This window comes from Myxine glutinosa, chromosome 10, assembly GCF_964187855.1.
Source record: "Myxine glutinosa chromosome 10, kmMyxGlut1.1, whole genome shotgun sequence".
Lineage (NCBI taxonomy): Eukaryota > Metazoa > Chordata > Myxini > Myxiniformes > Myxinidae > Myxine > Myxine glutinosa.
In genome coordinates this window covers 107,582,237-107,607,681 of record NC_136270.1, presented here as the reverse complement: position 1 = coordinate 107,607,681, position 25,445 = coordinate 107,582,237, and the positions used below count along the sequence as shown (strand labels likewise).

Here is a 25,445-nt window from a genome sequence, read left to right as displayed (position 1 = left end):
GAAGTCCGTCCAAGGGTTCTTCGCGCGCTCTTTTATAACGCGAGCCAAGATCACTACGCGCTCCTCTGAAACCACGCCCGCCACCGAGCTCATCTCAGCCCTGGTTGGCTCTCCGAAAGGGCCACACCTCGGTCTCGGCGCTCCGCCCCCTTCTTCTCCGGCTTGACCGCGTGCGTAATGGCGGCGAACGCTGCTGGCAAACAAAGTACCACAATTTGAAGAGGGAGAGCAAAATGGACGGAATGGGGCCCAGCTTATTTGATTAATGCAACGCAGATTCAACTATTGGGAACAGGTCCTTAACTGAAACACATAATAATGAGATAACTATAGAGAGGTCCTATGGTTTGCTACGTGTTGTTCATGGACTAACTAGGGTGCGATCTTTAACAAGCCAATTGATGGGAATATTTACAGGAGGAAAATTATAAGGGATGCATTTACTAAAATTTACTAGTGAAGGTTCTAAAAACCGTAACACAGCACCCGTTTTCCCTCTAGGGTCGTCTCCACCCGAAGTAACTTTACTTAATGTGACACTCAGGTGTAGTAGCCCTCTACTATTAACCTTACCCTTGAGTGCGACAGTTTTAAAACAACTACGTATGTCCCGCCTGCTACGTTGCATCCTACCTAACAGACTCACGCCCACAGAATAACCGAATTGCGGAATTATTCTCAAACTATACATTTACGGTGCGGAGCATTATTTATAAGACACTATTTTGTATTTACACTGCAACCCAGGACCTGTCATTTTGGGAGACAAAACGAAAAGTTCTGCAAAAGAGGAAGAGCATGCACTGCACTGCACCGATACACCATACTCAAGTGCCCGGGGATGCACAATTGATATTGCAGTGCACCCCCGAGCACAAGAGCATCACAAAGCACCAAAGCACCATCAGCACCAATAAGCACCAGAAATCACCAAAGCACCATCCAGTGCTCATTGCACATATTTCAAATAAAAACAAACAAACTGTTGTCCGGTTCTTCTGGTTTCTGCTCCTGCTCTGCTGGTCCGATGTTTCTTCCAGTTGGTGTCCTTTCTTGTGGCTTGCTGCCTATTTGCAAATAATAAAAAGGCACAAAACGCGTCCATTTTTATTTAGGGCCCACAGGGGCCAACTATGGGTGGTCCACCTGTAGTGCAAAAGGGGCCACCTCACCGTGGTCCGCAAGCCAACTCTTCTCTGGCCATCATGGACGGTCCCAGCAGAGGGGCCAGGCCCCAACACGTGGGGTCCATAAGGGTGTGGTGCTTAGCCACAGAAACGTGTGGTCCATATGGTGGTGCTGGGCTGCAAGTCGTGCGGTCCATAAGGTGGTGTATCGATTCAGGCAGGCTGTGCAGCGGCTGCTCGGGCACACAAGTGCGGCTCCTGCACGCTTTCCCCTCAGTGCCCAGAGAGCACGGTCCATAGGTGGGGAAGGAGGACAAAGCAGAGTCATCGGGGTGCAAGGGCGCAAGGGTACACATCAACACAAGGTAATGCAGAGCGAGGTGCGCATGGGAACGAGCGGAGAAAGCTCGTCCCTATCGTACGTCACCCCCCCCCTGTCACCTACTCTACCCTTGCCCTTACCCCATATTTACACAACTCTACACATTTACAAATTCCGTCTCTACGTCCTGTCTTCCCCATATCTCCCCTAATTCCAAATTCATCAACAATCCCAATTTCTCAAATTTGCCATCAATCAATTCATCATCCATCCCTCATAAGGAGGAAGAGATGGAACAACAAGCACAATGTCACCCCCACGTCATGATGTGTCTCACCATTCCAAAACATTTGCAACAAAAATCACATGGTGTGGAGTCTTGTCACCCTGGTGAGTGGATGTAGATGGTGCGAAGGGACTTACAATCCTAACTATACTTCTGACTGACTTTAACACTTTTACTCTACCCGGGGTCTTTCCCTGCCAAACCATTGGCCACTTTACTCTATGCGGTTCTAAAAACCAATTCCCACTGACCATCTGTGGCGCTCACCAATTTGGGGTCTCACTCCCCCGATTCAACTCCCTGTGCCTTCGCACAATTTCCGGGCTGGGTCGTGTGGCTCACCAGCAGGTCTACTCACCTGCACACCTCCGCCACTGTAGTTGCCTCCGAGCTTACCTGCTCCTTACCCTAACCTTTCTACCTGGGGAAGGCCCTCTGGCGCTCTCCCTACTCAGTGCCCTCTCTGGCACTGGGCTACCCGGGTCCGTCCTCCGGATCCTTGGGCCCCACTGAACAACTCTACTGGCTCCCAGAGCCCACCTGCGGCCTCACCTGGCCAACATCCTGACAGTGGCGGAGTGCCCATTCAATTACACTCACTAACAGGCCACACACCCAGCCATTTCCACTTCACTAATGCACCCATCCAAACACCATTCTACCACACGCACCACAGATGCCAATATCCACCACAATTTACCTATACCCTCTACCTACTCTTACACTACCCTCCCCGGGTATTCGTGAAAGGGATCCATCTTCCCCATCCACTCCTTTCGCACCAACCACTCCACTCCACGTATTCCACACTACTCACTCCACACCATCCATTCCATACTCCATTCCATCTATTTCATTCAACCATTCTCCATACACTCCATGCTCCATGCTCCATTCACTGCAGACCATCTATTCCATACTAGCTATTCCACACAACCATTCTCCATTCACCTGGTGTCACCTGCACACCTGTAGCATGTGCACCCGTCTTTCCTCCAGGACCATTCGCTCAATACAGCTCACAATCGCCCTTTTCACCATACGCTGCTCAATCACCTCCTTCACACACACTGCACCATTCACGAGCATTGCCTCTCAATTCCTCATTTCAATATGCTCACCAGCAAGAACTTCGATACGCAATGCCTCATTCAATAAACCACACCACAAACACACTGCATCATCTGATCTACCTGGTTTTCCCTCTAACTTATTGCCTCCCGTCTTCCCTTGTACTATTGCACATCCCACGTCATTATAATCCACTAATCTGCTACGTCCCCCCTACAGGTACATGTCGCTACTTAACTCTATAGTTACCTATGGTCATTTCTCTAGATCCCTAATCAATAACCTAACCCTCCCGGGCTAGTTTGCACAGCCAAAACCCCATAACCTATAGCTCATGTGCCCGGGAGATGTGAGGGATGGTGGATTTACCATCCCTCTACATCGGGCATCTCTCACTATCACTTTGGCCCATCCAATTTTTGCCAATCAAAATTTGCCAATCATCTTCACCAATCAAATTTGCCAATCCAATTTGCCAATCATATTCCCTATCCCTACCATCGTGCATTAAACTTTGAGCCTCGGTGCGTCATTACATTTGCAAAGCTCGGCTTCGCAAAGCCGCGCAATGCATGCGGGTGGTTTGGTCGTCTGCAGGTTGGGTCCGTCCGGCACTCGGTTCAGGGGAGGAGGTTTGGTTGGGCCTAGGTTTAAAGCACCATCCCGGCGCGGGGCCTTTCGCTCCCATCCGCGGTGGGCCAACCTTGCCCGGCCGGAACGCCACAACCACAGGGGGGGCGCCGTTCCGATCCCTCCTACCTTCCCTCGAACCGGGCCGGTCGCCTTGCCCGGCAAAGCGCGGACTCGACCGTGCGTGGCCCGGCCCGGATCGTGCACGACGCTCTGAAGAGGAGCGACGCGTCACCGATCCCCGCCGGCTCCCGCAATACCCAAAGCCCGGCACGGACCGAGAGCTCGCGTCGGCTAAACGCCGGTCGAACCGCTGCTCCGTTTAACGTCGATGCTTCGCTTGCATGCTTACACCACGCGTTCCGTTTCTTATTCACACATCCAGGTGTCTCAGCGCCTCTCGTACATCCCACGCATTCTACCACTGTACTCGCTCGTGCGTTCTCTTTCGCTCCATACTCCGGTCTACTCATAACGCTCACCACACACTCTCGCGCACATTCTTGCGCATCCATTCCACCATTCGCTCACCCTGTTACACACCACTCCTCTCGCGCACCTTCTTGCGCACACTCTCCCGGTACGTACTCCGTACCACTCACCACAGGTGTGCATTCCAGCACATACCCACTCACGCGCTCCGGTGTGCTCTCCCGCACCCGCGCAACCACCAACTCGCTCTCCGTGTCACACTCCGTACACTCTGTTTCACACATAGCCTCCGACGTGCATTCGCTCTCGCACCCGGTATCACTCCCATACTCTATCGTGCACTCTCCCTCGCACCCGGTATCACACTCGCGCTCCGACGCCATTCGTACACGAGCGCCGTTCACCTTCACACACCTTTTCCTCACGCCATTGCCATCCACACAGCGCACCACGGACCTTCCACGAGCGCCCGGGTTACGCTGGAATCCCAAGTGCGCGAAAATTCTTTTCGTGGCAAACACCTTCCCGCAGAACCTCTTAGCACCATATACCACCTTGCTCACCTGGGTGCTTCTTCCTCCTCACTCCAACACCACCTGCAAACTTTCCATTTGGTTAATAAGCACAGCATCACAATGCTAATCCAGACTTTGTGCATTATCCACCTCTCCCTTCAATTCCTGGGTTACCTCCATCGTCTTTTCAATTTCGATTTCGACTATTTGTTCGGTTTCTTTGCCAATTTGAATTAATTATTTTCCTTTATCTTCTTTTCCCTCGACGACCGCTGGCTCTAATAAGATTTTCTCTCCTACCTCGGCGGTCGCCGGCTTCCCCATACCCCGGGTCGCGATTTCTACCCCGGTCCAGTTACCTGTGCTTTGCTCCAACTTGCTCAACCCGCGCTCCTCGACTCGCGTTACCTCGTCGCGTACCCGTGTGCCTTTCCCGCTCAACATGCGATCCATGGTCTCCCCACATCTTTGTATGCTCTCACCCATTCTGTCCCCAAATTTACCTATTCGCTCCAATTTGCTGTCTAACCCCTCAAATGTGTTGTCTAACTGCCCCAATTTGCTGTCTAACTTCCCAATTTGGTTACCCAAGTCATTTCTCAATTGCTCACTCGTCTTGACCATAAGGGCCCTCATTTTAGCCATGAAGAGGTTCAAATCCACCGGTGCTGCGGGCGCGGCTGCCGCGACCATGTGCGCGGCTCCATCTTGTGCCCCTCTAACCTCGTGCGAGGCGCCGCCATCTTGTGCGCCTGCAACCCCCGCTACCGCACCTTCTTTGCTCTCCTCCAATTCCTCCCTGGGGTCCTGGATTGCCTCTAACCCCTCTTCCACCTCCCCTACCGGCATCCGACCGCCTTAACCATCCATGGCACGACTCAATTTGGATGTTATAATAAAATTTCGGCCGCTCGTAAATTTTGACCAAATTTTTAGATGTTTAAAAAAAAATTTGGTTCGGGTCCAAATCCCACTCCCCGACACCAATTGTTACAGCCAATAGCACAATTGGTGTCCAAAATTTGGTCTAAATAAATTTAGTCCCAGGTTCCAGGGCCCAACTCCTGACTACCAATTGTTACGGATCTCGGTTTCGGCACTCCCCTTACCGAGGGGGGTTTAATCCCCTCGCCTTTTAAGCTGGCCGTCCGAGTCCTGGAACTATCTCGCCACTTCCGGTCAGCGCTGAATAGGGTAGTAGGCCAATTATTCCTTTGACCTAATTACCAGCGCCTTCCGGTAAGCGAGGAAATGAGCCCCGCCCGAGCCGCGACTGTAATGGACATGCCGAGCGAAGCGAGCCATGACTCAGGCCGTTAACAAAAGACTAACCCGATTATAAAGCGTTTGGCCAAAATCGCGCCACAGGTACTCAATGGGGAAAAGACTAAAGCGATCGGGGAAGAATGAAACCAAAAGGGTAAGAAATAACAGACATTTATTAATTATTTACAGAACCAAAGAAACCAAAGGAGAAACGAAAGCAATATACAGAAGAAGAAGAAGAAGATACACAGGGCAGCCTTAAGCAGTCTTACTCTACGACCCCAGACAAACATACACACTCACACGGGGATTGTAGCTGGTAGGGTGGAAGGTCCAGGTGGATGGTCCAGGCGATGGGGTCCAGGCTCCGGTCCCGCGGGCGAAAACCCGGCAGGCAGCTTCGCGCGTATCGTTCAACCACGAGTGGACCTTACGTAAAGCGGGGGGACTGGGGTGCTCTGTATGTAATAAATGAATGGCTTTGCCAAACGCACCCTCTCCAAGGTTCTCTTATAACGCCTTTGCAATGAGCGCCGCCGTAGAGTTCTTTCACCACTGCCGTATGCACGCGAGTCCTGTTTCAGAGCGCCGCCGTATGGTTCTTGCGCCAGAGACGTCCCCGCGCAGCTCTTCCAAAAGGAGCCTGTCGAAAGAAGTCCGTCCAAGGGCTCTTCGCACGCTCTTTTATAACGCGAGCGAAGATCACTACGCGCTCCTCCGAAACCACGCCCGCCACCGAGCTCATCTCAGCCCTGGTTGGTTCGCCGTAAGGGCCACGCCTCGGTCTCGGCGCTCCGCCTCCCCCCCCCCCCCCCTTCTTCTCTGGCTTGACCGCGTGCGTAATGACGGCGAACGCTGCTGGCAAACGAAGTACCACAATTTGGAGAGGGAGAGCAAAATGGACGGAATGGGGCCTATCTTATTTGATTAATGCAACGCAGATTCAACTATTGGGAACAGGTCCTTAACTGAAACGCATAATAATGAGATAACTACGGAGAGGTCCTATGGTTCGCTACGTGTTGTTCATGGACTAACTAGGGTGCGATCTTTAACAAGCCAATTGATGGGAATATTTGCAGGAGGACATTTATAAGGGATGCATTTACTAAAATTTACTAGTGAGGGTTCTAAAAACCGTAACAATATATGCAGGGTGATTCACATACGACGCACTATTTTGTTTTTGAATAACTCTGTGTGGCGTGAACCGATTTACTTGTAATTTGCAGCACTTATAGACAAATGTTCCCCATTTATTTTGTGAAAATTTCATTAAAAAATAATTGATGCAAATTTAGTTATTGGTCTCGATATGGCGGCCGTCATTTTTGATGATGGGAAACAGCCTGACCTCTTGCCATGACATGACATGTCGATTACCATGTTGATTAAATTGCTCTTAAACGTTGATAATTATGGAACCGGTCTTCGAGTCAGGTTTGGACTTTTTAGCAGCATAATGTAAAGAAAAAAATCAGCAAGAATGGCAAGTTACAACAGTCAGGAGCGTGCAAAAGCTGCAACCTGGTATGAGGCCACAAAAAGCTTAATCGAAGTGAAACGACGTCTTCGAACGGAGTTTGGTCGAAGCTGGGTGCTGCCAAGCAATGTCCAAAGTGTACACGACTCGACCAAGAGACTTGCTGGAACTCAAGCACCGCATCAGGAATGCCTTCTGGGAGATCACTGATGAAATGCGGCAGAAAACCATGCTCGAATACAATCAGAGACTGTTCCGAGTGATCGAAAATGACGGCCGCCATATCGAGACCAATAACTAAATTTGTATCAATTATTTTTTAATGAAATTTTCACATAATAAATGGGGAACATTTGTCTATAAGTGCTGCAAATTACAAGTAAATCGGTTCACGCAACACAGTTATTCAAAAACAAAATAGTTTGTCGTATGTGAATCACCCTGTATATGTGTGTGTGTAACTCCTTGCATCCGCCACACGTGTGTGTGTGTGTGTGTGTGTGTGTGTGTGTGTGTGTGTGTGTGTGTGTGTGTGTGTGTGTGTGTGTGTGTGTGTGTGTGTGTGTGTGTGTTAGTTAACTCCTTGTATTGCAATAAAATTTTATTGTACGGCATTGGTTTATTTAAAAATTATGTGTGTATTAATCTTCTAAAAGTATAGTTCTAATTTATCGTTGACTCCATTCATTTATCTTGTAAACACTTTGAGTTCACCGTACAAGTTTTTCGTCATCGTCATCATCATCATCGTCATCATCATCGGCAGTATACTGTCGGAGGGGGATTATATCCTGTGGTGAATCCTGGTCCACACCTCTGCGTTGGTTGGTACAGACGTGGTGGTTGGGGATGCATTCTGGCGGTCAGTGCAGGTTATGTTTAAACGTTGTTACAGATGTGGATTCCACCAGGGTAGTTGGGAGGCTGTTACAATCATTGATCACTCTGAAATTAAGAAACAGCTTTTCAGAAGTAGCCTACACCTGGGCTTCAACACCTTCATGGGATGACTGCTGGTAGACTTGGTAGTTGCAGGCATGAAGGAATGGTGGGGGTTGATGCCGTCCAGTCTTTTTCTGATCTGGAAAACCTGTATCATGTCACCTCACCTGTGATTGTAAATGAGAGAGTACATATTCGGGTGTCTCGGTTGCTCTTGGTAGGGCAAACGGCATCTTTTTTAATATTCTGAAGTACTTCAAGAAGTGGTTTTTAAGGTGTTAGATCTAGGGTATTGAATAGCTAGGGAATGGGTGTTTTTAATACAAATGGTATCATAAAAATGTGCAAATAAAGAGTTGTTTGGCTGGCATTACAGATAAAGAGTCATTTAGAGGTGGAGGTGGAGGTGGAAGTGCAGATAAAGTCTTTTGTGGGTGGAGGTAGAGATAAAGAGTCATTTAGAGGTGGAGGTGCAGATAGTCATTTTGCGGTAGAGGTGTAGGTCGATAAAGTCAGTTGTGGGTGGAGGTGGAGATAAAGACTGATTTAGAGGTGGAAGTGCAGATAAAGACTCATTTAGAGGTGGAAGTGCAGATAAAGACTCGTTTAGAGGTGGAGGTGCAGATAGTCATTTTGGGGTGGAGGTGTACATAAAGTCAGTTGTGGGTGGAGGTGTAGATAAAGTCATTCAGGGGGTGAAGGTACAGATGGTCATTTAGAGGTGGAGCCGGAGGTGCAGATCGTCATTTAGGGGTGGATATGTAGATATAGTCATTCAGGGGTGGAGGTGCAGATAAAGTTGTGTAGAGGTGGAGGTGTAGATAAAGAGTAATTTAGGGGTGGAGGTGTAGATAAAGTCATTTTGGGTTGGACGTGCAGATAAAGTCATTCAGAGGAGGAGGTGTAGATAAAGAGTCATTTTGGGGTGGAGGTGGAGATCACGTCATTTGGAGGTGCAGATAAAGTCATTCAGGGGTACAGGTGCAGATAAAGAGTCATTCAGTGGTGGAGGAGGGGATGTAGACTCATTTAGAGGTGGAGGTGCAGATAAAGACTCGTTTAGAGGTGGAGTTGCAGCTAAATAGTCATTTAGAGGTGGATGTGTAGATCGTCATTCAGGGGTGGAGGTGCAGATAGTCATTTTGTGGTGGAGGTGTAGATAAAGTCATTTTTGGGTGGAGGTGCAGATAGTCATTTTGGGGTGGATGTGCAGTTAATATCATTTTGGGGTGGAGGTGCAGATAAAGTCATTTTGGGGTGCACGTGTAGATAAAGTCAGTTTGGGGTGGAGGTGCAGATACAGTCATTTTGGGGTGGATGTGCAGATAGTCATTTTGGGGTGCATGCGTAGATATAGAGTCATTTTGGGGTGGAGGTGCAGATAAAGTCATTTTGAGGTGGAGGTGCAGATAAAGTCATTTAGGGGTGGAGGTGCAGATAAGGTCATTTCGGTGTGGAGGTGCAGATAAAGTCATTTAGACATGGAGATGCAGATAGTCCTTTTGGGGTGGAGGTGCAGATAGTCATTTTGGGGTGGAGGTGCAGATAAGGTCATTTTGGTGTGCATGTGCAGATATATAGTCATTTTGGGGAGGAGGTGTAGATAAGGAGTCATTTTGGGGTGGAGGTGCAGATAAAGTTATTTTGGGGTGGAGGTGCAGATAAATTCATTTTGGAGTGGAGGTGCAGATAAGGTCATTTTGGGGTGGATGTGCAGATAAAGAGTCATTTAGACGTGGAGGTGCAGATAAAGAGTCATTTAGATGTGGAGGTGCCGATTAAATTATTTAGAGATGGAGGTGCAGATAAAGTCATTTGGGGTGGAGGTGCAGATAAAGTCCTTTTGGGGTGGAGGTGCAGATTTTGGGGATTTAAAAAATGCATAAACATGGCTCGTGGAAGAGTTGGAATGCAGAATGGATCAGGACGCTTCAGGACGATCCTCCGAGTTGGTGGGGAACAGATGTCTTGAAGACCTGGAGGGAAGAATGAGATTTAAGAGAATGTGGAAGTTTGTTCCACAGGTGGGAAAATAAAAAAGAACAAATGAGTGGAAGTGAGCAGTGGTTCTGGATTTTGGGAGTTTTACAAGAACTGGGTTGATGGTGGACTGTGTGCAGCAGCTGGCTTTGGAAGCCAACTTTGAAATGTGGCTTGGCCAATGAAGATCATGGCTGATAGTGAGACCTAAGAGTGAGTGACTGAACTTCTTTGAGAGGTGTTGAGAAAGTAGATGGGAGGGTTTGCCAGAAGTCCTTTTACAGAGAGACAAGGTGAGAGTGTGAGATTTTTCAAGATTGAAAGACATGTTCCATGTGTCTGACCAGGTTGTGATTTTGTTTTCAAGGTATGAAGAGAGGGAAGAGGCTGCAACTTGACTGTCTAAGGGATGAGGGATGTGATGGCAGAGGGTGGACTCATCAGCAAATATATAAAGAGGATTTTCCAGAGAGTCAGATAGATCATTGATGAAGATCAGGAATAGGACTGGGCCCAGAACACTGTCTTGGGACACTCCAGTCTTGCAGGGAGAAGAGATGAAAGGATTCTGTTGCGTGCCACATATTGACTACCAGTGTCGAGAAAGTCAATAAGCCATGTTTGGAATTGGCCTTGGATTCCATAGGCAGAGAGTTTGGAGAGTAAGACAGGATACCAGACTGCATTAAGAGTACGAGATATGACCAGAGGGACAGCCTTCATAAGCTCTTGTCGGTCCTTGTTGGTGATAATTCCATCTTTTTATTGGTCTTCAGATGGAATGTCATCGTTACCGATACTTCACGCTGTCGTTTATTCCCATGATGAATGCGGAAGTTTCAAAAACCCTTGCACCGTATTCCCCTTACATTCCTGCTGTTGAAATAATTGTTTGCTTTTGCCTTCGCGTGTCATAAGAAAGAAGCTGTCTGCACACGGCCCAGGTATTCCTTGACTCGATGCTTTGTTTAAGGACAGTTACTCTTGTAGGAGGAGGAGTAAATACGAGCAGGTATTTTGTGGAACCTCGTTAAATATTATTAGCTGCCCAGCAACAGGTTTGCTTCAAGTAACTGCCTTATCGCTTCTTTCCATCTAGCTTGTTCCAGCGAAGCTTTATTTAGCCTTTGTTGAGATGAGAACCAAGCTCTGAGATATTGTCTTTGTCTTCGGTATATTTCTTCACCTGCACCTGATTTTTGGTGAAGATGTTGCTCTGACTTGTTCAACATCATCACGTGTCTGAAAGGAGAGGTGGTGTTGTCCATGCAACAAAATCATGTTTATGCCCAATTATCGTGGTCCAGTTGTTCTTCATTTAAAGTTCTCTCATACCTGGTATTAAGTAAGGACTGATTACCTGAGTGAAAGGATTTATTTCTTCAGATCATTTCCACATACCTTGTTTGTTTATATCATGGAGTTATCGCTTAGCTGCTGAAACGTTTCTCTGCGTCACCCGTCTGCCTCATTCGGGAGAGCTGTTCATGTGAAATTCATGTCAACATGGGTGTGTGTTGGGTCTTGCCTGGTTTTTAATCCTCCATCAGCAAATATGAAGTGGTGAAGAGGACTTGCTGGAAATGGTATAATGGTAAATGGTAACACGGCATCGTATTTCATGGGACGAACGCCAGATTGTTTGGTGCTGTATTTCGATGCTGCTGTAGGCAACAGAGCCAAGAACCTCCAGCAGCACTGACGCAACAACTGGCAACGTTGTCCTCGGCTCAGTTAAACTTGTATCAAATTTCTTATGAAGGTCGAGGTGTTAATGCGGTGACCGGACTCGGTGGTGTTCATGGTTGATTAGAGCACCGTCTCTTAGTCTGGGCGGTTGGTGGTTCCAACCCCGTTCGAGTCATGCCAAAGACTTCATTTAAAAAAAATAAAAGGTATGTGCTACTTCCTTCGTTGACGCTCAGCATTTAAGAGGATAGAGCACAAACAACGCTGGGACGGCAATGGCAAACCACCCAGTATAACCCTTGCCAAGAAATTGCTTCGGCAGCACCAACGCTCTGTAAATTAATAGTGCAGTACAGATTTTGGGAGTTTCACAAGAATAGTATGGTACAGGTTTTTAGGTTATGTAGTGATTATTATGTTTTTATTTACCTGTGCTTAAATTATTTAATAAATATTGAAGCATAGTTCTAAAATAATAGGAAGAAAGATTGTTTGGGACAAGCGGCTTGGTATCTTACCTTTGACAAAGAAAGGTGTTGGCTATAAGTACAGCAGCTATTGTGAATTATATAATTATAAGTTGACAGCATAACAATCTAAAGTTGCGATCTGAATACAGTACAGTTTCTGCAATTGCAGCTGTGCTTGTTTCAGTTCCATGCTTCTGATTTTGATTGCATCACATCATCAATGTACACTGCACTTTATAGAGCGTTGATTCAAGTGTAACATTGCTATATTGGTCGCCACCACTATGCAGGATACTTATAGCACAGGAATTTGTGATTTGTTGAATGTGCTGGTGATCACTCGGTTCCTATTCCCATCTGCTTCCCCCTCGTCCCACCCTGTCTCTGCTTCACCTTCATACCACACCCTCCCAGGTTCCCTCTGCCCTGCACCCTTTCAGGTTGCTTTCCACATTCCTCTGTCCAATCAACAGCTTCTCCTCCCTTGTCCCAAAATGCGTGGACCTCAAACATCTGAGTCCTCTGCTGCAACGTGACAGATTTCTCAACCCAGGCCACTGTTTGATAAACCGGACACATCATCTGTTTAACACAATCATCCTTCCCACAGATGTTACTGACTCATTAGTGCCACTCCCTGCCTATTGTCCTCTCCGGTTTGATCGACCTGAACCATGTCCTGGTGATGGAGTTGCACTGTACATCAAGAACTCCATTTCTCACTCTCTGTATACTGCTCTCCAGCCTGGTGTTGGCTTAGCGGTTAGGGTGCCGGCTTGGGATCCTAGGATCCTGGGTTCGAATCCCGGTCGATTGCTGAATTAACGCCAGGGGGGTTGACTCAGCCTGTCATCCTTCCGAGGTCGGCAAATTGAGTACCAGCTTGCTGGGATGAATGATCACGGTGTGTACCCCGATTTAGAATAGGTACACCGTAATAGGTACACCGTATCCCTGCGCATCGTAAGAGCGTGACCAAGGGTTGGCGTCAGGAAGGGCATCCGGCCATAAAAACATTGCCTCAAACAGGGAACCATGATTGTCATGGGGCCTACAAGGCTAACCCCTGCTCTAGCGGGGAAAATGGCCTTAAAACGATCATTCATATCATTTTGTATACTGCTCTCCCCTGCTCTAGCAGGGAAAATGGCCTTAAAATGCATGTTGTTGTTGTTGTTGTTGTTGTTGTTGTTGTATACTGCTCTCACACCTCCCAAACCCCAGGAGAACCTCTGGCTGTGACTTCCCCTCCGCTCCCAACTCATGTATGTCTGTATGTTGTACCGTCCTCCAAACAATGACGACTCCATCTGCATCTGTCCTTCACGATCATTGTAATCTCCCGTGATGAAGCTGAGTCTACAGGTCTATCACTTTGCCATCGCTGACAGGTTGTTGGTTTCTGTCTTCTACTGCCTCCTTTCTGGTCTTGCACCCTCTACTCTCTCTGTACTTTGTCCTCTCCACATATCTGGAGGTTGCATCTGGTCCAACAGAAACCCCTCCTAGTAATACTACCTTAATCTAGGACACTGCTCACCTCCACTCATTTGTTCCTCTTTTACCACACCTGTGGAATCATCTACCACACTCTCTTCAATCTCATTCTTCCCTCCATTTCTCAAGGCAGCTGTTCACGACCATCTCAAATCATCCCTCATCCCAAACCATGATCTTTTCTACACCCATTAAATCACCATCACCCACCGCCCCCACCCCGCTCGCATTTTGTTTCTGTATCTATCTTGTCCACCCCTTGTATTCTCCACACCTCTCATTGTTACCCACCACATCCCTTGTTTGTCCATCTCCGTCTGTTTTCTCCATTGACCCTGCTGTTGTGGCATTTTCCTCTTCTCTTTGCTGCTGTTCCTTTTGATATATTGCATCCTGATCCATTCTGTGTTCTAGCTCTTCCATGAGCCTTGACTCCATATACAAAATATAAATAAATAAATAACACTTTGGATGCTGTCCACTCATCTAATGCTAGTGGATTGAACACCCAGCTTTAACACCCATCTGAGAAATCTCATCGGCCGACACACATCGATCCTTGCTCTACCGTGCAATGGGGTGAATAGGGACAGCAAGGTAAATAGGGACACAAACTGAAAAACAGTTTGGAAACTTTTTCCGCTGAAAATTGATAACCATACTGATTTGTTGATATTTGGGTTGAAAGTGTTCTCCTGTTTTTTTAAAAAGCAACTTATAGTCCCTATTAACCCCATGTATGGGTTAAATAGGAATAAATAGGATTTTTATGGCTGTCCCTATTCACCCCGTTTTACGGGTGAATAGGGACATTCACTAATACAAAAAATTAATAATCAAGAAATCGGGACAGTTTGGAGAAACTTTTTATCCCATATTTTTTTCATTGGCACCATGGTTTATATTATGGGTGCATATTATGTGCATCCATCTGAGCTATCAATTTAGCAATAAGTTGGAAACTCAGGATTGTTTCATTTGTCCTCTCCGTGGACATACGGAGACATTCCGGAGACATCTCCGTGGACATTTGTCCTCTCCGTGGTCCTATGTTTCGTTCCAGAGAGAGTGAGGGAACGTTAATAGTCAAAGACCTGGATTGTGACCATTTTACCACAGGTTTGTGATATTTTTTGCAATGAATAATGATGCATCATAAATGGTTTTTTTAAATCACAGGAACAAAAGTTATATATTTTCTGCTTGCCAATGGATAAGAAGTGAAAAGTATTACATTGTGGCGGACACGAAAGCACCGACGTGGTGACATCACCCCGCACACCAAGTGGGGATGGGCCACGCCAGGGAGAGAGGCGTGGCCTCACGATATACACGGGGCGCGCAGCCCTGAGCAGCTTAGTGCTGCAGTTTGAGTACTTTCAATAAAGACTCTTTTATGAACCGCGTTGTCCGCTTGCTCCTTGCGTAAGCATTAGCGCGCGCAGCATCGCGCTTCATATGGTGACCCCGACTTTGGATCTGCCGTAGCGATCCTTCCGAACACGACGCCATTGCAATGGCAAACGACAAGGCAATGTCGATTAAACTTCCCGAATTTTGGGAGGCCCAGGCCGAAGTCTGGTTCGTCCAAGCCGAAGCCCAATTTCAGCTTCGGCGCCTCACCGGCGACGACACGCGCTACTGCCACGTCGTCGCCTCCCTCGGGCCCGGCACAGCCGCTCGAGTTGTGTCCGTCCTTCGCCACCCACCGGACGGCCACAAGTATGAGGCACTCAAGCGGCTACTCCGAGCCACGTTCGGCCTCACGGACGACGCATGGGCCGACCGCCTCCTGGATCTCCCTGAGCTCGGCGACACGCGCCCGTCGGTCCGAATGGACCATATGCTGTCACTGTTGGGCGATGAAGCCCCCGGTTCTCTATTCCAGGTGCTTTTACGTCGCCAACTTCCAGCGCAGGTTCGCCTCGCGTTGGCCGGGACCGGGCTAACGGAACCCCGAGCATTGGCAGCCGAGGCGGACAGGTACTTCGCGGCTTCAGATACGCGGGCGAGAGTCGGTGCGGCCGTCACGGACCTCGAGGCTGATGCTGCTGATGATGCTGATCCACAGCATCAGCTTACACAGCATACGCAGCATGCTGATACGCCCCTCGTGACCGCCGCCACGCCCCGCCCACCGCCGCGGCGAAAACCGCCACCGTGGGGAAAACCGCCAACTCCACCGGCCTGGCGTAGCCAGCCACACTCCTCCAGCTCCACCACCTGGTGCTGGTTCCACGCCAAGTTTGGCCACGAGGCTCGGCAATGTCATCCGCCATGCGCCTTCAACAGGTCGGGAAACGCCCGGGCCGGCGCTCAATAGTGGCGATGAGCGCCGGCCGTTCGAGCAGCCTGCTGTTCATAACGGACACCTTATCCGGGCGCCCGTTACCTGTGCGACACGGGAGCGCAGGTGAGTGTCGTTCCCGCCGGTACGTCAGACAAGCACGCCGCGGGCGGGGGCCCCGTGCTGCTTGCCGCGAACGGGACGCCCATCCGTACGTACGGAAAACGCTGCCTCTCTCTGCGGTTCGGAGGGCAGGTTTTCCGATGGACGTTCATCACCGCCGACGTGCCCATGGCACTGCTTGGCGCGGACTTCCTGTGCGCTAATGGGCTCCTGGTCGACGTAAAGCGCAGACGTCTTGTCCAGGCCGAGACGTTCAGCTCGCTCGCTTGTGCGCTGCCCAGCTCGTCGAGCAGCTCAACGAGCGGCTTGCCGAACGGTTCGGTTCCGGCCACGTTGATCTGTACGCTTCCGGCAGCGGACGCATTCACCCGCCTCCTCGCCGGCTTTCCGGCCCTCACGCGGCCCACCTTCTTGGCAGGGGCCGTCAAGCACGGGGTGGCCCATCACATCCCCACCGTCGGGCCACCGGTCTACGCCCGGGCACGCCGCCTCGAGCCGACGAAGCTGGCGGTGGCAAAAGCGGAGTTCGCTACCCTGGAGCGACTCGGCATCATTCGGCGCTCAGAGAGCGCTTGGGCGTCGCCGCTGCACATCGTGCCGAAGCCCGGCGGGGGATGGCGACCGTGCGGGGACTATCGCCGTCTCAATGACGCCACCACCCCCGACCGCTACCCCGTCCCCCACATTCAGGACTTTTCCGCCCGTTTGGCGGGCATGACCTTCTTCTCGAAGGTGGACCTCATACGCGGCTACCATCAGGTCCCCGTCAGGCCGGAGGACGTCCCGAAGACGGCGGTCATCACGCCATTCGGACTCTTCGAGGTCCTGCGAATGCCCTTCGGTCTGAAGAATGCGGCTCAGGCGTTCCAGCGACTGATGGACAGCGTCCTGCGCGACTTGGATTTTGTCTACGTCTACCTGGACGATATCCTCGTCGCCAGCGCGTCCCGCGAAGAGCACCTACGCCACCTCCGCACGCTTTTCGAGCGCCTGGGCCAGCATGGCCTGATTGTGAACCCCGCAAAGTGCCGGTTCGGCGCCGCCGTAATCGATTTTCTGGGGCACCGTGTCACCAGGCACGGAGCCGTCCCCCTGCCGGCCAAGGTGGAGGCGGTGAAGGGGTTTCCGCGCCCCCGCACTATCAGAGGGCTGCAGGAGTTCCTGGGCATGGTGAACTTTTACCATCGGTTCCTGCCCCGTATCGCCCAGCTCCTGCGCCCCCTGCACGAAGCTCTCCGAGGTAAGCCGGGCAAAGTCGACGTTACCTGGACCGAGCAGATGGACACGGCGTTCACGGGCGCGAAGCTCGCCTTGGCTAACGCCACCATGCTCGCCCACTCGGCGCACGATGCACCGATCGCCATGACCACCGACGCCTCGGACTACGCGGTGGGCGCGGTGCACGAGCAATGGGTGCGTGGAGTTTGGCAACCGCTGGCGTTCTTTAGCCGGCAGCTTCACCCGCCCGAACGCCGTTACAGTACCTTCGACCGCGAGTTGCTCGGGCTTCACTTGGCGGTCAGGCACTTCCGCCATCTGCTCGAGGGCCGTGCGTTCACGGCCTTCGTCGACCACAAGCCGCTGATCTTCGTGATGGGCAAGGTCACCGAGCCGTGGTCGGCCCGGCAGCAGCGTCACCTCTCGGCCATGTCCGAGTACACGACGGACATCCGGCACGTCGCGGGGAAGGACAACCCGGTGGTGGATTGCCTTTCCCGGGCCGTCGCCCACGCAGTCCACCTCGGCATCGACTATGCCCGGATGGCAGCGGACCAGGCCGCTGACCCCAACGTCCAGGCCTTGCGGACCGCCGTCATGGGCCTCCGCGTCACCGAGGTGCCGTTCGACGGCGCGGGCGCGGCCCTCTTGTGCGACGTCTCCCTCGGGCGTCCTCGCCCCATCGTGCCCGCGGGCTGGCAACGCCAGGTGTTTGACGCCATCCACGGCCTGTCCCACCCGGGCGCGAGGGCCTCCCAAAGGTTGATCGCCGACAAGTTCGTCTGGCATGGCCTCCGGAAGGCCGTCCGCGGCTGGGCCAGGACGTGCCTCGCGTGCCAGCGCGCCAAGGTGCACCGGCACACCCAGGCCCCGTTGGCCCTGTTCACGGTGCCGGAACGCCGGTTTGACCACGTCCACGTGGACCTGGTGGGACCTCTGCCCCCCTCGCGGGGTTTCACCCACGTCCTCACCATGGTGGACCGCACCACCCGGTGGCCGGAGGCCGTGCCCTTGGCATCGACGACGGCGGCGGATGTCGCGCAGGCTTTCATCGCCACCTGGGTCGCCCGGTTCGGCGCCCCCTCAGACATCTCGTCCGACCGCGGCCCCCAGTTCACCTCGGAGCTCTGGGGGGGGGGGGGGGCGGTCGCGCAGGGGCTCGGGGTCTGGCTGCACCGAACCACGGCCTACCACCCCCAGGCTAACGGCCTGTGTGAGCAATTTCACCGCTCATTGAAGGCCGCGCTCCGGGCCACCCTCCGCGACGGCGGCTGGGTCGACAGGCTCCCCTGGGTCCTGCTGGGCCTCCGGACGGCGCCCAAGGAGGACCTGCGCGCATCCGCGGCGGAGTTGGTCTTCGGGCAACCGCTGCGGGTGCCGGGCGAGTTCCTCCCCGACTCCACGGCACCATGGTCCGCGGCACAGCAGCGCTCCGCTCTGCAAGAGACCGCCCAGAGGTTCGCCCCGGTGCCAACGGCATGCCACGGGCACCCACCGACGCACGTCGCCCCGGAGCTTCGCACGGCGGAGTACGTCTTCGTCCGCCACGATGCCCACCGGACACCACTGCGGCCCCCGTACGACGGGCCTTTCCGCGTGCTGGAGACCGGGGCGAAGCACTTCACCCTGGACATCGGCGGTACTCCTGACCGCGTTTCTGTAGACCGCCTCAAGCCGGCCCACCTCGACGTGGACCATCCACCGCCAGTGGCCCGACCCCCGCGTCGGGGCCGCCCCCCTGCGGGCGGACCCCCGGCACCGCCCAGCCCCGCCGCCATGCTGCCCCCCGGTCCTGCAGCCGGAGGCATCCCAGATGGCATCCCTGCATCCCAGACGCCGCCAGTCGCCAGGGGGCGCTTCGGCCGTGTCATCCGTTTGCCCCGCAAACTGACCTTTCAGGTGCGCGGGGATTCTGGGGGGGCGCGTGTGGCGGACACGAAAGCACTGACGTGGTGACATCACCCCGCACACCAAGTGGGGATGGGCCACGCCAGGGAGAGAGGCGTGGCCTCACAATATACACGGGGCGCGCAGCCCTGAGCAGCTTAGTGCTGCAGTTTGAGTACTTTCAATAAAGACTCTTTTATGAACCGCGTTGTCCGCTTGCTCCTTGCGTAAGCATTAGCGCGCGCAGCATCGCGCTTCAACATCTCTTTTTTTTTTTTAAATGTATTGTTATGTACACGAATGTCTGTCCTTCATGCAGTGAATGTAGGAGCTCTCTTTTGAGCTGGAGATTATAAAAAGGGAAAGGATTTTGAACTGGGGGCAACAAAAGAAGCTGAACCTTGGCAGGTGGTTGGGGGCCAATGAGCCATTCCTCAGGCACATGACCTTTGACCAGTTTATTTTTGTTCAGCTGCTAACTACTGCCCACTGCAGTGGTTTCTCTTTTTATCTGTCACTTTCTCTCCCGTCTTTCTCATATTCACTTTTGCTTGTTATGCATTAGTACTGCAGCTTGTCGTTTTAATTTTCTCCGTTTAAATTTTTTTGTTATCCTTGAGCTCGGTTTGTGACCGTTTTTGAAAAGAGCTGTTGTGGCGTACAGTTGAGGTGAGATTTTCTGTTTCATACCAGACTTGACATTCTTTTTTTCTTCAATCAAGCATCAGATACGGAATGTTTTTGCTTTCCCAAGCTACCTTATTCCTTATTGTTGCTTCAGGAGGGTTTTTCTTTCCAGGGTCATACCTTGTTCTGGTCAGAGAAAGTTGTTATTTGCTTTATTTATGCCAAGTAGTCACTTTAAATCATGAAGATGAGAAAACACTTTTAAACATTTCAGTCTCCATCTGTTTTGTGTTTGTTGATTTCATTAACTTCATCTCAGTTGTGGAAACAATAATGACTTTTCTTAATAGTGTAGTTTTTAATGTTTGATTCGTGGCTTTTACATTACAAACAAGAAAGAGCAATCAGAGAATGCAGACCATTGCCAGGTTGTGTTTTTAGCGGTTTTTAAGGCTTTTAATTTATTTATCCAGAATCGAGGCTCGTGTAAGAGCTAACACATTGAACATGAAAAGATGCACAGACACATAAAACATGCAATGAAGGGAGGGGGAGAGAGGGAAGTACACACGCACAACAATAGAACAGAATAGGGATGTCGGTAGATCTGTGGAAGGGGAAGGGCTAGGGGAGGCGGGAGGAGTACACGGTATCTTACTATAATTCACCAAATGTCCGTCTGTCTGTTCGAAGGTACCGTAAAAACTGCTGAACCGATCGCAAAGATATTTTGGGTGGGTAATCCTGGGACCCCTGGGAGTAAAATAGGCTATTTAGTTTTCCCAATTTCAGCTTTGGTCTTCAGCATTCTCAGATTTGGATTCCCGCATAACATTCGCGTTCGCATAACGTTCATTGTGACGATGTTCTCATTGTGACGATGTATGTGTCCACGGTAGTATTTGACGTGACGGTGTGAACGTAATTTCGTAATGGTTTTCGTTTCATAATCCTTTAATGAACGTTTAATGTTTAATGAACGTTTAATGCCCTTCGATGTCCGGGGCCGCACGTGCGCTACACTGGACAGGCCAGCATGTACCTTGCCCTTCGCCGTCGGGCTTGGGTAAACCGCTGAGCCCCATCCGTGATGGGGACTGGGGCTTGAGACAGTGTCCCACAAACGAGGAATTCCCAGTAAGCACAAGTCATCAGCTCGCGTTGATTAAGTCTCTGCCCTTTTAGTCAGGTTCACGATGTTTTTTCGTTCAAAATTTGGGTAGATTAGCAAAACTATACATTTTTGGAATATTCAGAGCATGAGGAATCCAAAAATTAATGTTTACATTTGCGTAGACACCTTTGCGAAAATGACTGCAGTATTCCATTGAGCTGCGGATGAAAGCTTTGTATGTGGTGATGGTGGTGTTTTGTATTAAAACAAATATTGCGGCCGAACCACGTGACTGATGACGTCATCATCATTTTTTCTCTTCACCAATTTATCCCTAGATGATGCTCAAGAAATTTCATCTTGATCTGATGAAGTTTTGTGCTTGTCGAATTATGACGTCATTATAAAGGCACCTATGACATCATCATTAACATATGCTATTCCCCATGGATAGTTCTTTACAATGAGCCATGTCTCAATTTTTTCTATGCAGCGCTTTCGGAGATATGGAGGTGCAATTTTTTTGGTTGTTTCCCTTGATGGCGCCTGTAGAACATGACCTATCACATCATAATCGTCAATAAAAAATAATTCAGGTGGAGGTGCATCTATGGTAAAAAATTTCCTGTCAATTGGACCAACGGTTGCAGAGAAAATCATATTTATTCTGTGTGGACAAACAGACAAACAAACATGAAAAATCACTCATAGAGCGACACTTGGCAAAACAGAACAAAGTAGAATGGCACTCAGTAAAGCATCCTTTTGATCTCAAAAATAATGGGTGGTTGAATTCAGTGACCTGATATGCAAATCGTCTTCACATTTTAAGTTAATCTGATGAAAATTGACAATTTTAGAAATTTGGCCTATGCTGACCTTTTGACCTATGCTGACCTTTTTACCTATGTTGACCTCAAAAATAGTTGGTGGTTGGTTTCAGTAAACTGTTATGCAAATCCTATTCAGATTTCAAGTCAATCGGATGAAAATTGAGGATTTTAGAAATTTGAAGAAAAGTGGTTGACCTTTGGCTTATGTTGACCTTTTTTGACCTAAAAAATACATAGTATTTTTGTCGGACCACCAACTCGACCACTGGGTGAAGTTTCGTGAAGATCGGTTTAAAAATATGACCTGGAGGCAAATATAAGTGAACGGACACCCAAACACACAAACACAGAAACAAACACACAAACAAACACACAAAAAACACACAGCCACACAGCCACACAAACACACACACAAACACATAAACAAACAAACACACAAACATACAAACACAATACACACAATACACACAAACAAATACACAAAAAACACACAAACATACACACACATACACACAAACATACACACAAGCAAACACACAAACACACAAAAACACAAACACAAACACAACAAAACAAACAAACACACAAAAAACACAAACACACAAACACACAAAAACAAACAAACGAACACACAAACACGCAAACACACAAACAAACACACAAACGCACAAACACATAAACACAATCAAACGAACACACACACAAACCGGAGTGATCAACATACTACTCTCCTTTGATTAAGTAACAAACGGACTCAAATGCAATGCCCTTCATAGAACACCTTACCCCGTGCAATGTCCACTTTTATAATTCAATTGAAATAAAATGACGATTTTAAAGCCACCTTAAAAAATAATTCTGAAAATTCACTGCCGTTGGTGCAGTAGCTGTTACACCACCATAATCTAAGGTTTTACAATAGTTATTCGTTCCTGTTTGTGCCCTTTATGACGTCCTTAAATACAGTACATTATTTCCTGTTTGGAATGATTTTCAATTTTGTTTGACTGCCAGACGGGCAGACAAAGTAAAAAGATTATCTTGTAGCGGTTACCGCTGGGTGTACACAATCGCCTTGCACCTACCAAGGACGCGGCCAGGGAGCAATCACCATGCCGGGCTCGTCCAAGCCGCCCGGACAGGCCAGACGCGCCTCTCCCGGGCTTGCCCGGACTCGCTGTTCCCGGGCTCGCCCGAGCCTCCCGGGCACGCCCGGTCTCGTCTTTCCCGGGCATGCCCAGACTCGTCTTTCCAGGGCTCGCCCAGGACACCCGGGCATGCCCGCTCTCGCCTTTCCAGGGCTCGCCCAGGACGCCCGGGCATGCCCGCTCTCACCTTTCCAGGGCTCGCCCAGGACGCCCGGGCATGCCCGCTCTCGCCTTTCCAGGACTCGCCCAGGACGCCCGGGCATGCCCAGCCTCGCCTTTCCAGGGCTCGCCCAGGATGCCCGGGCAGGTCCAGACTCGCCTTTCCAGGACTCGCCCTTGACGCCCGGGCATGCCCGGTCTCGCTTTTCCCGGGCAAACGCTCCGGCATAATGTGTATATATATTGCTGCCCGATAAACGGGCTTTTCAGAGTACCCGAGTTTGATACATGCAATAAAGCAACTCGGACGAATTTCCGTCTTTGGTCGCGTCAATCCTTCCGACTCGCGTTGGAGCATAGCTCCTTCATTGGTGACCCCGAACATGGACACGGCAGTTGCCCTTAAACTGCCTACCTTCTGGGAGGCTCACGCGGTTGTTTGGTTCGCCCAGGCGGACTCCCAGTTTGCCCTGCGAGGCATCACCGCCGACGACACCCGCTTCCACCATGTGGTAGCAGCGCTCGGCTCCGCCACCGCGGCCCGCGCCCGGAGCCTCCTCGAGCGCCCGCCAGCCGCTGACAAGTATGGCGCGATCAAGACGCTCCTTCTCGACGCTTTCGCCCTCTCACCGGCGGAACGCGCACGACGCCTGCTCGACCTGCCCGAGCTCGGCGACACGCGCCCGTCAGAGCGAATGGACTACATGCTCTCGTTGCTCGGTGAGCACTCTCCGGATTTTCTGTTCCGAGAGCTGTTCCTCCGCCAGCTGCCTAACCAGGTACGCCTCGCCCTGGCAGGCACGTCGATCATGGATCCCCGCGCCCTCGCCAGGGAAGCCGACAAGATCTCCTTGGCAGGCCAGCACATCGGAGCGGCTACCTGGAGCCCGCCGCCGTCCGAGGCAATGCCCATGACGCCCGAGCGCCCTGCGCGGTTGGAGGCCGAACCGCCGGTGCAACTGGCGGCCGCCACGCCGCGCCGACCACTTCCAACACGACGGCCTGGGCCTCCACCTGACCAGGCGTGGTGTCATTACCACGCCAGGTTCGGACACAAGGCTCGGACATGCCGACCCCCGTGCACTTTCGGCAAGTCGGGAAACGGCCGGGCCGGCGTTCATTACCAGCCATGAGCGCCGGCCACTCGGGCAACTTGCTTTTTATTGAGGACAAAGCGTCCGGGCGGCGTTTCCTTTGTGACACCGGCGCCCAACTGAGCGTCATACCCGCCTCCGAGCAGGACAGGCAGAACACCGTTTGCGGCCCCTCCTTGGTCGCTGCTAATGGATCGGCCATACGCACCTTCGGCCCGCGCAACGTCACCCTCTGCTTCGGCAGCCAGCGCTTTCAGTGGACCTTTGTGACCGCAAGCATCCCCATGGCTTTGCTGGGCGCCGACTTCCTCTGCGCGCACGGGCTGCTGGTCGACGTCAAACGGCGTCGCCTTGTCAACGCCGAGACCTTCAGCTCCCTGGCCTGTACGATGAGCAGCTCCGCGCCGACCGAACTGGCATGTGCCCTCCCGACGGCGAACGAGTTCGCTCGCCTGCTCGCGGAATTCCCGGCCCTCACGCGGCCGACGTTTTCGGCCATCGCTGTGCGACATGGGATCGAGCACCACATACCCACTACGGGCCCGCCGGTCTACGCCAGAGCCCGCCGCCTCGACCCGGCCAAGCTCGCCGTGGCCAAAGCCGAGTTCGACGCGTTGGAGCGCCTCGGCATCGTGCTGCGCTCCGATAGTGCGTGGGCCTCACCACTGCACATCGTGCCAAAGCCGGAGGGCGGATGGCGCCCGTGTGGCGACTACCGCCGCCTCAACGACGCTACCACCCCCGACAGGTATCCGATCCCGCACATCAAAGACTTTTCCGCCCGTTTGGCGGGACAGGTTATTTTTTCAAAAATTGACCTGATACGGGGATACCACCAGGTACCTGTCAGGCTGGCCGACGTCCCAAAGACGGCCGTCATCACGCCGTTCGGCCTGTTCGAATTTTTGAGGATGCCGTTTGGCCTCAAGAACGCGGCCCAGGCGTTCCAACGCTTGATGGACGGCATGCTGCGCGACCTGCCATTTCTTTTCGTCTATCTGGACGTATTTAGTCCCTGGTGTTGGGCTAGCGGCTAGGGTGCCGGCTTAGGATCCTAGGATCCTGGGTTCGAATCCCGGTCAATCGCTGAATTAACGCCAGGGGGGTTGACTCAGCCTGTTCATCCTTCCGAGTTCGGCAAATTGAGTACCAGTTCACTGGTAATTCCCTGCTTGTCGTTAAAGGCGGCAAAAAGGGTTGGCGTCAGGAAGGGCATCTGGCCGTAAAACATTGCTTCAAAAAGAG

At 51.3% G+C, this 25,445-nt stretch overlaps 1 protein-coding gene across 15 annotated transcripts in view; it reads left to right on the top strand.

Annotated features, from left to right (window-relative positions):
* LOC137433876 (5'-AMP-activated protein kinase subunit gamma-2) overlaps window positions 1-25,445 on the top strand; it is a 216,020-nt gene that overhangs the window by 63,666 nt on the left and 126,909 nt on the right. For 2 of the 15 annotated variants that reach the window (XM_078785994.1, XM_068126313.2), the window contains exon 1: window positions 11,797-11,949. The exons of 5 other annotated variants lie outside the window; for them this stretch is intronic. Coding sequence is in view for 2 of the 10 variants with exons in the window: in XM_068126307.2 (XP_067982408.1) it covers window positions 11,918-11,949 (32 nt within the window). In the remaining 8 variants the exon portion in view is untranslated. Of the gene's footprint in view, window positions 1-10,979; window positions 10,999-11,796; window positions 11,950-19,713; window positions 19,895-25,445 lie in introns of those variants that run through there. 8 more of the 15 variants (XM_078785990.1, XM_078785996.1, XM_068126310.2 and 5 more) reach the window with 7 other exon arrangements.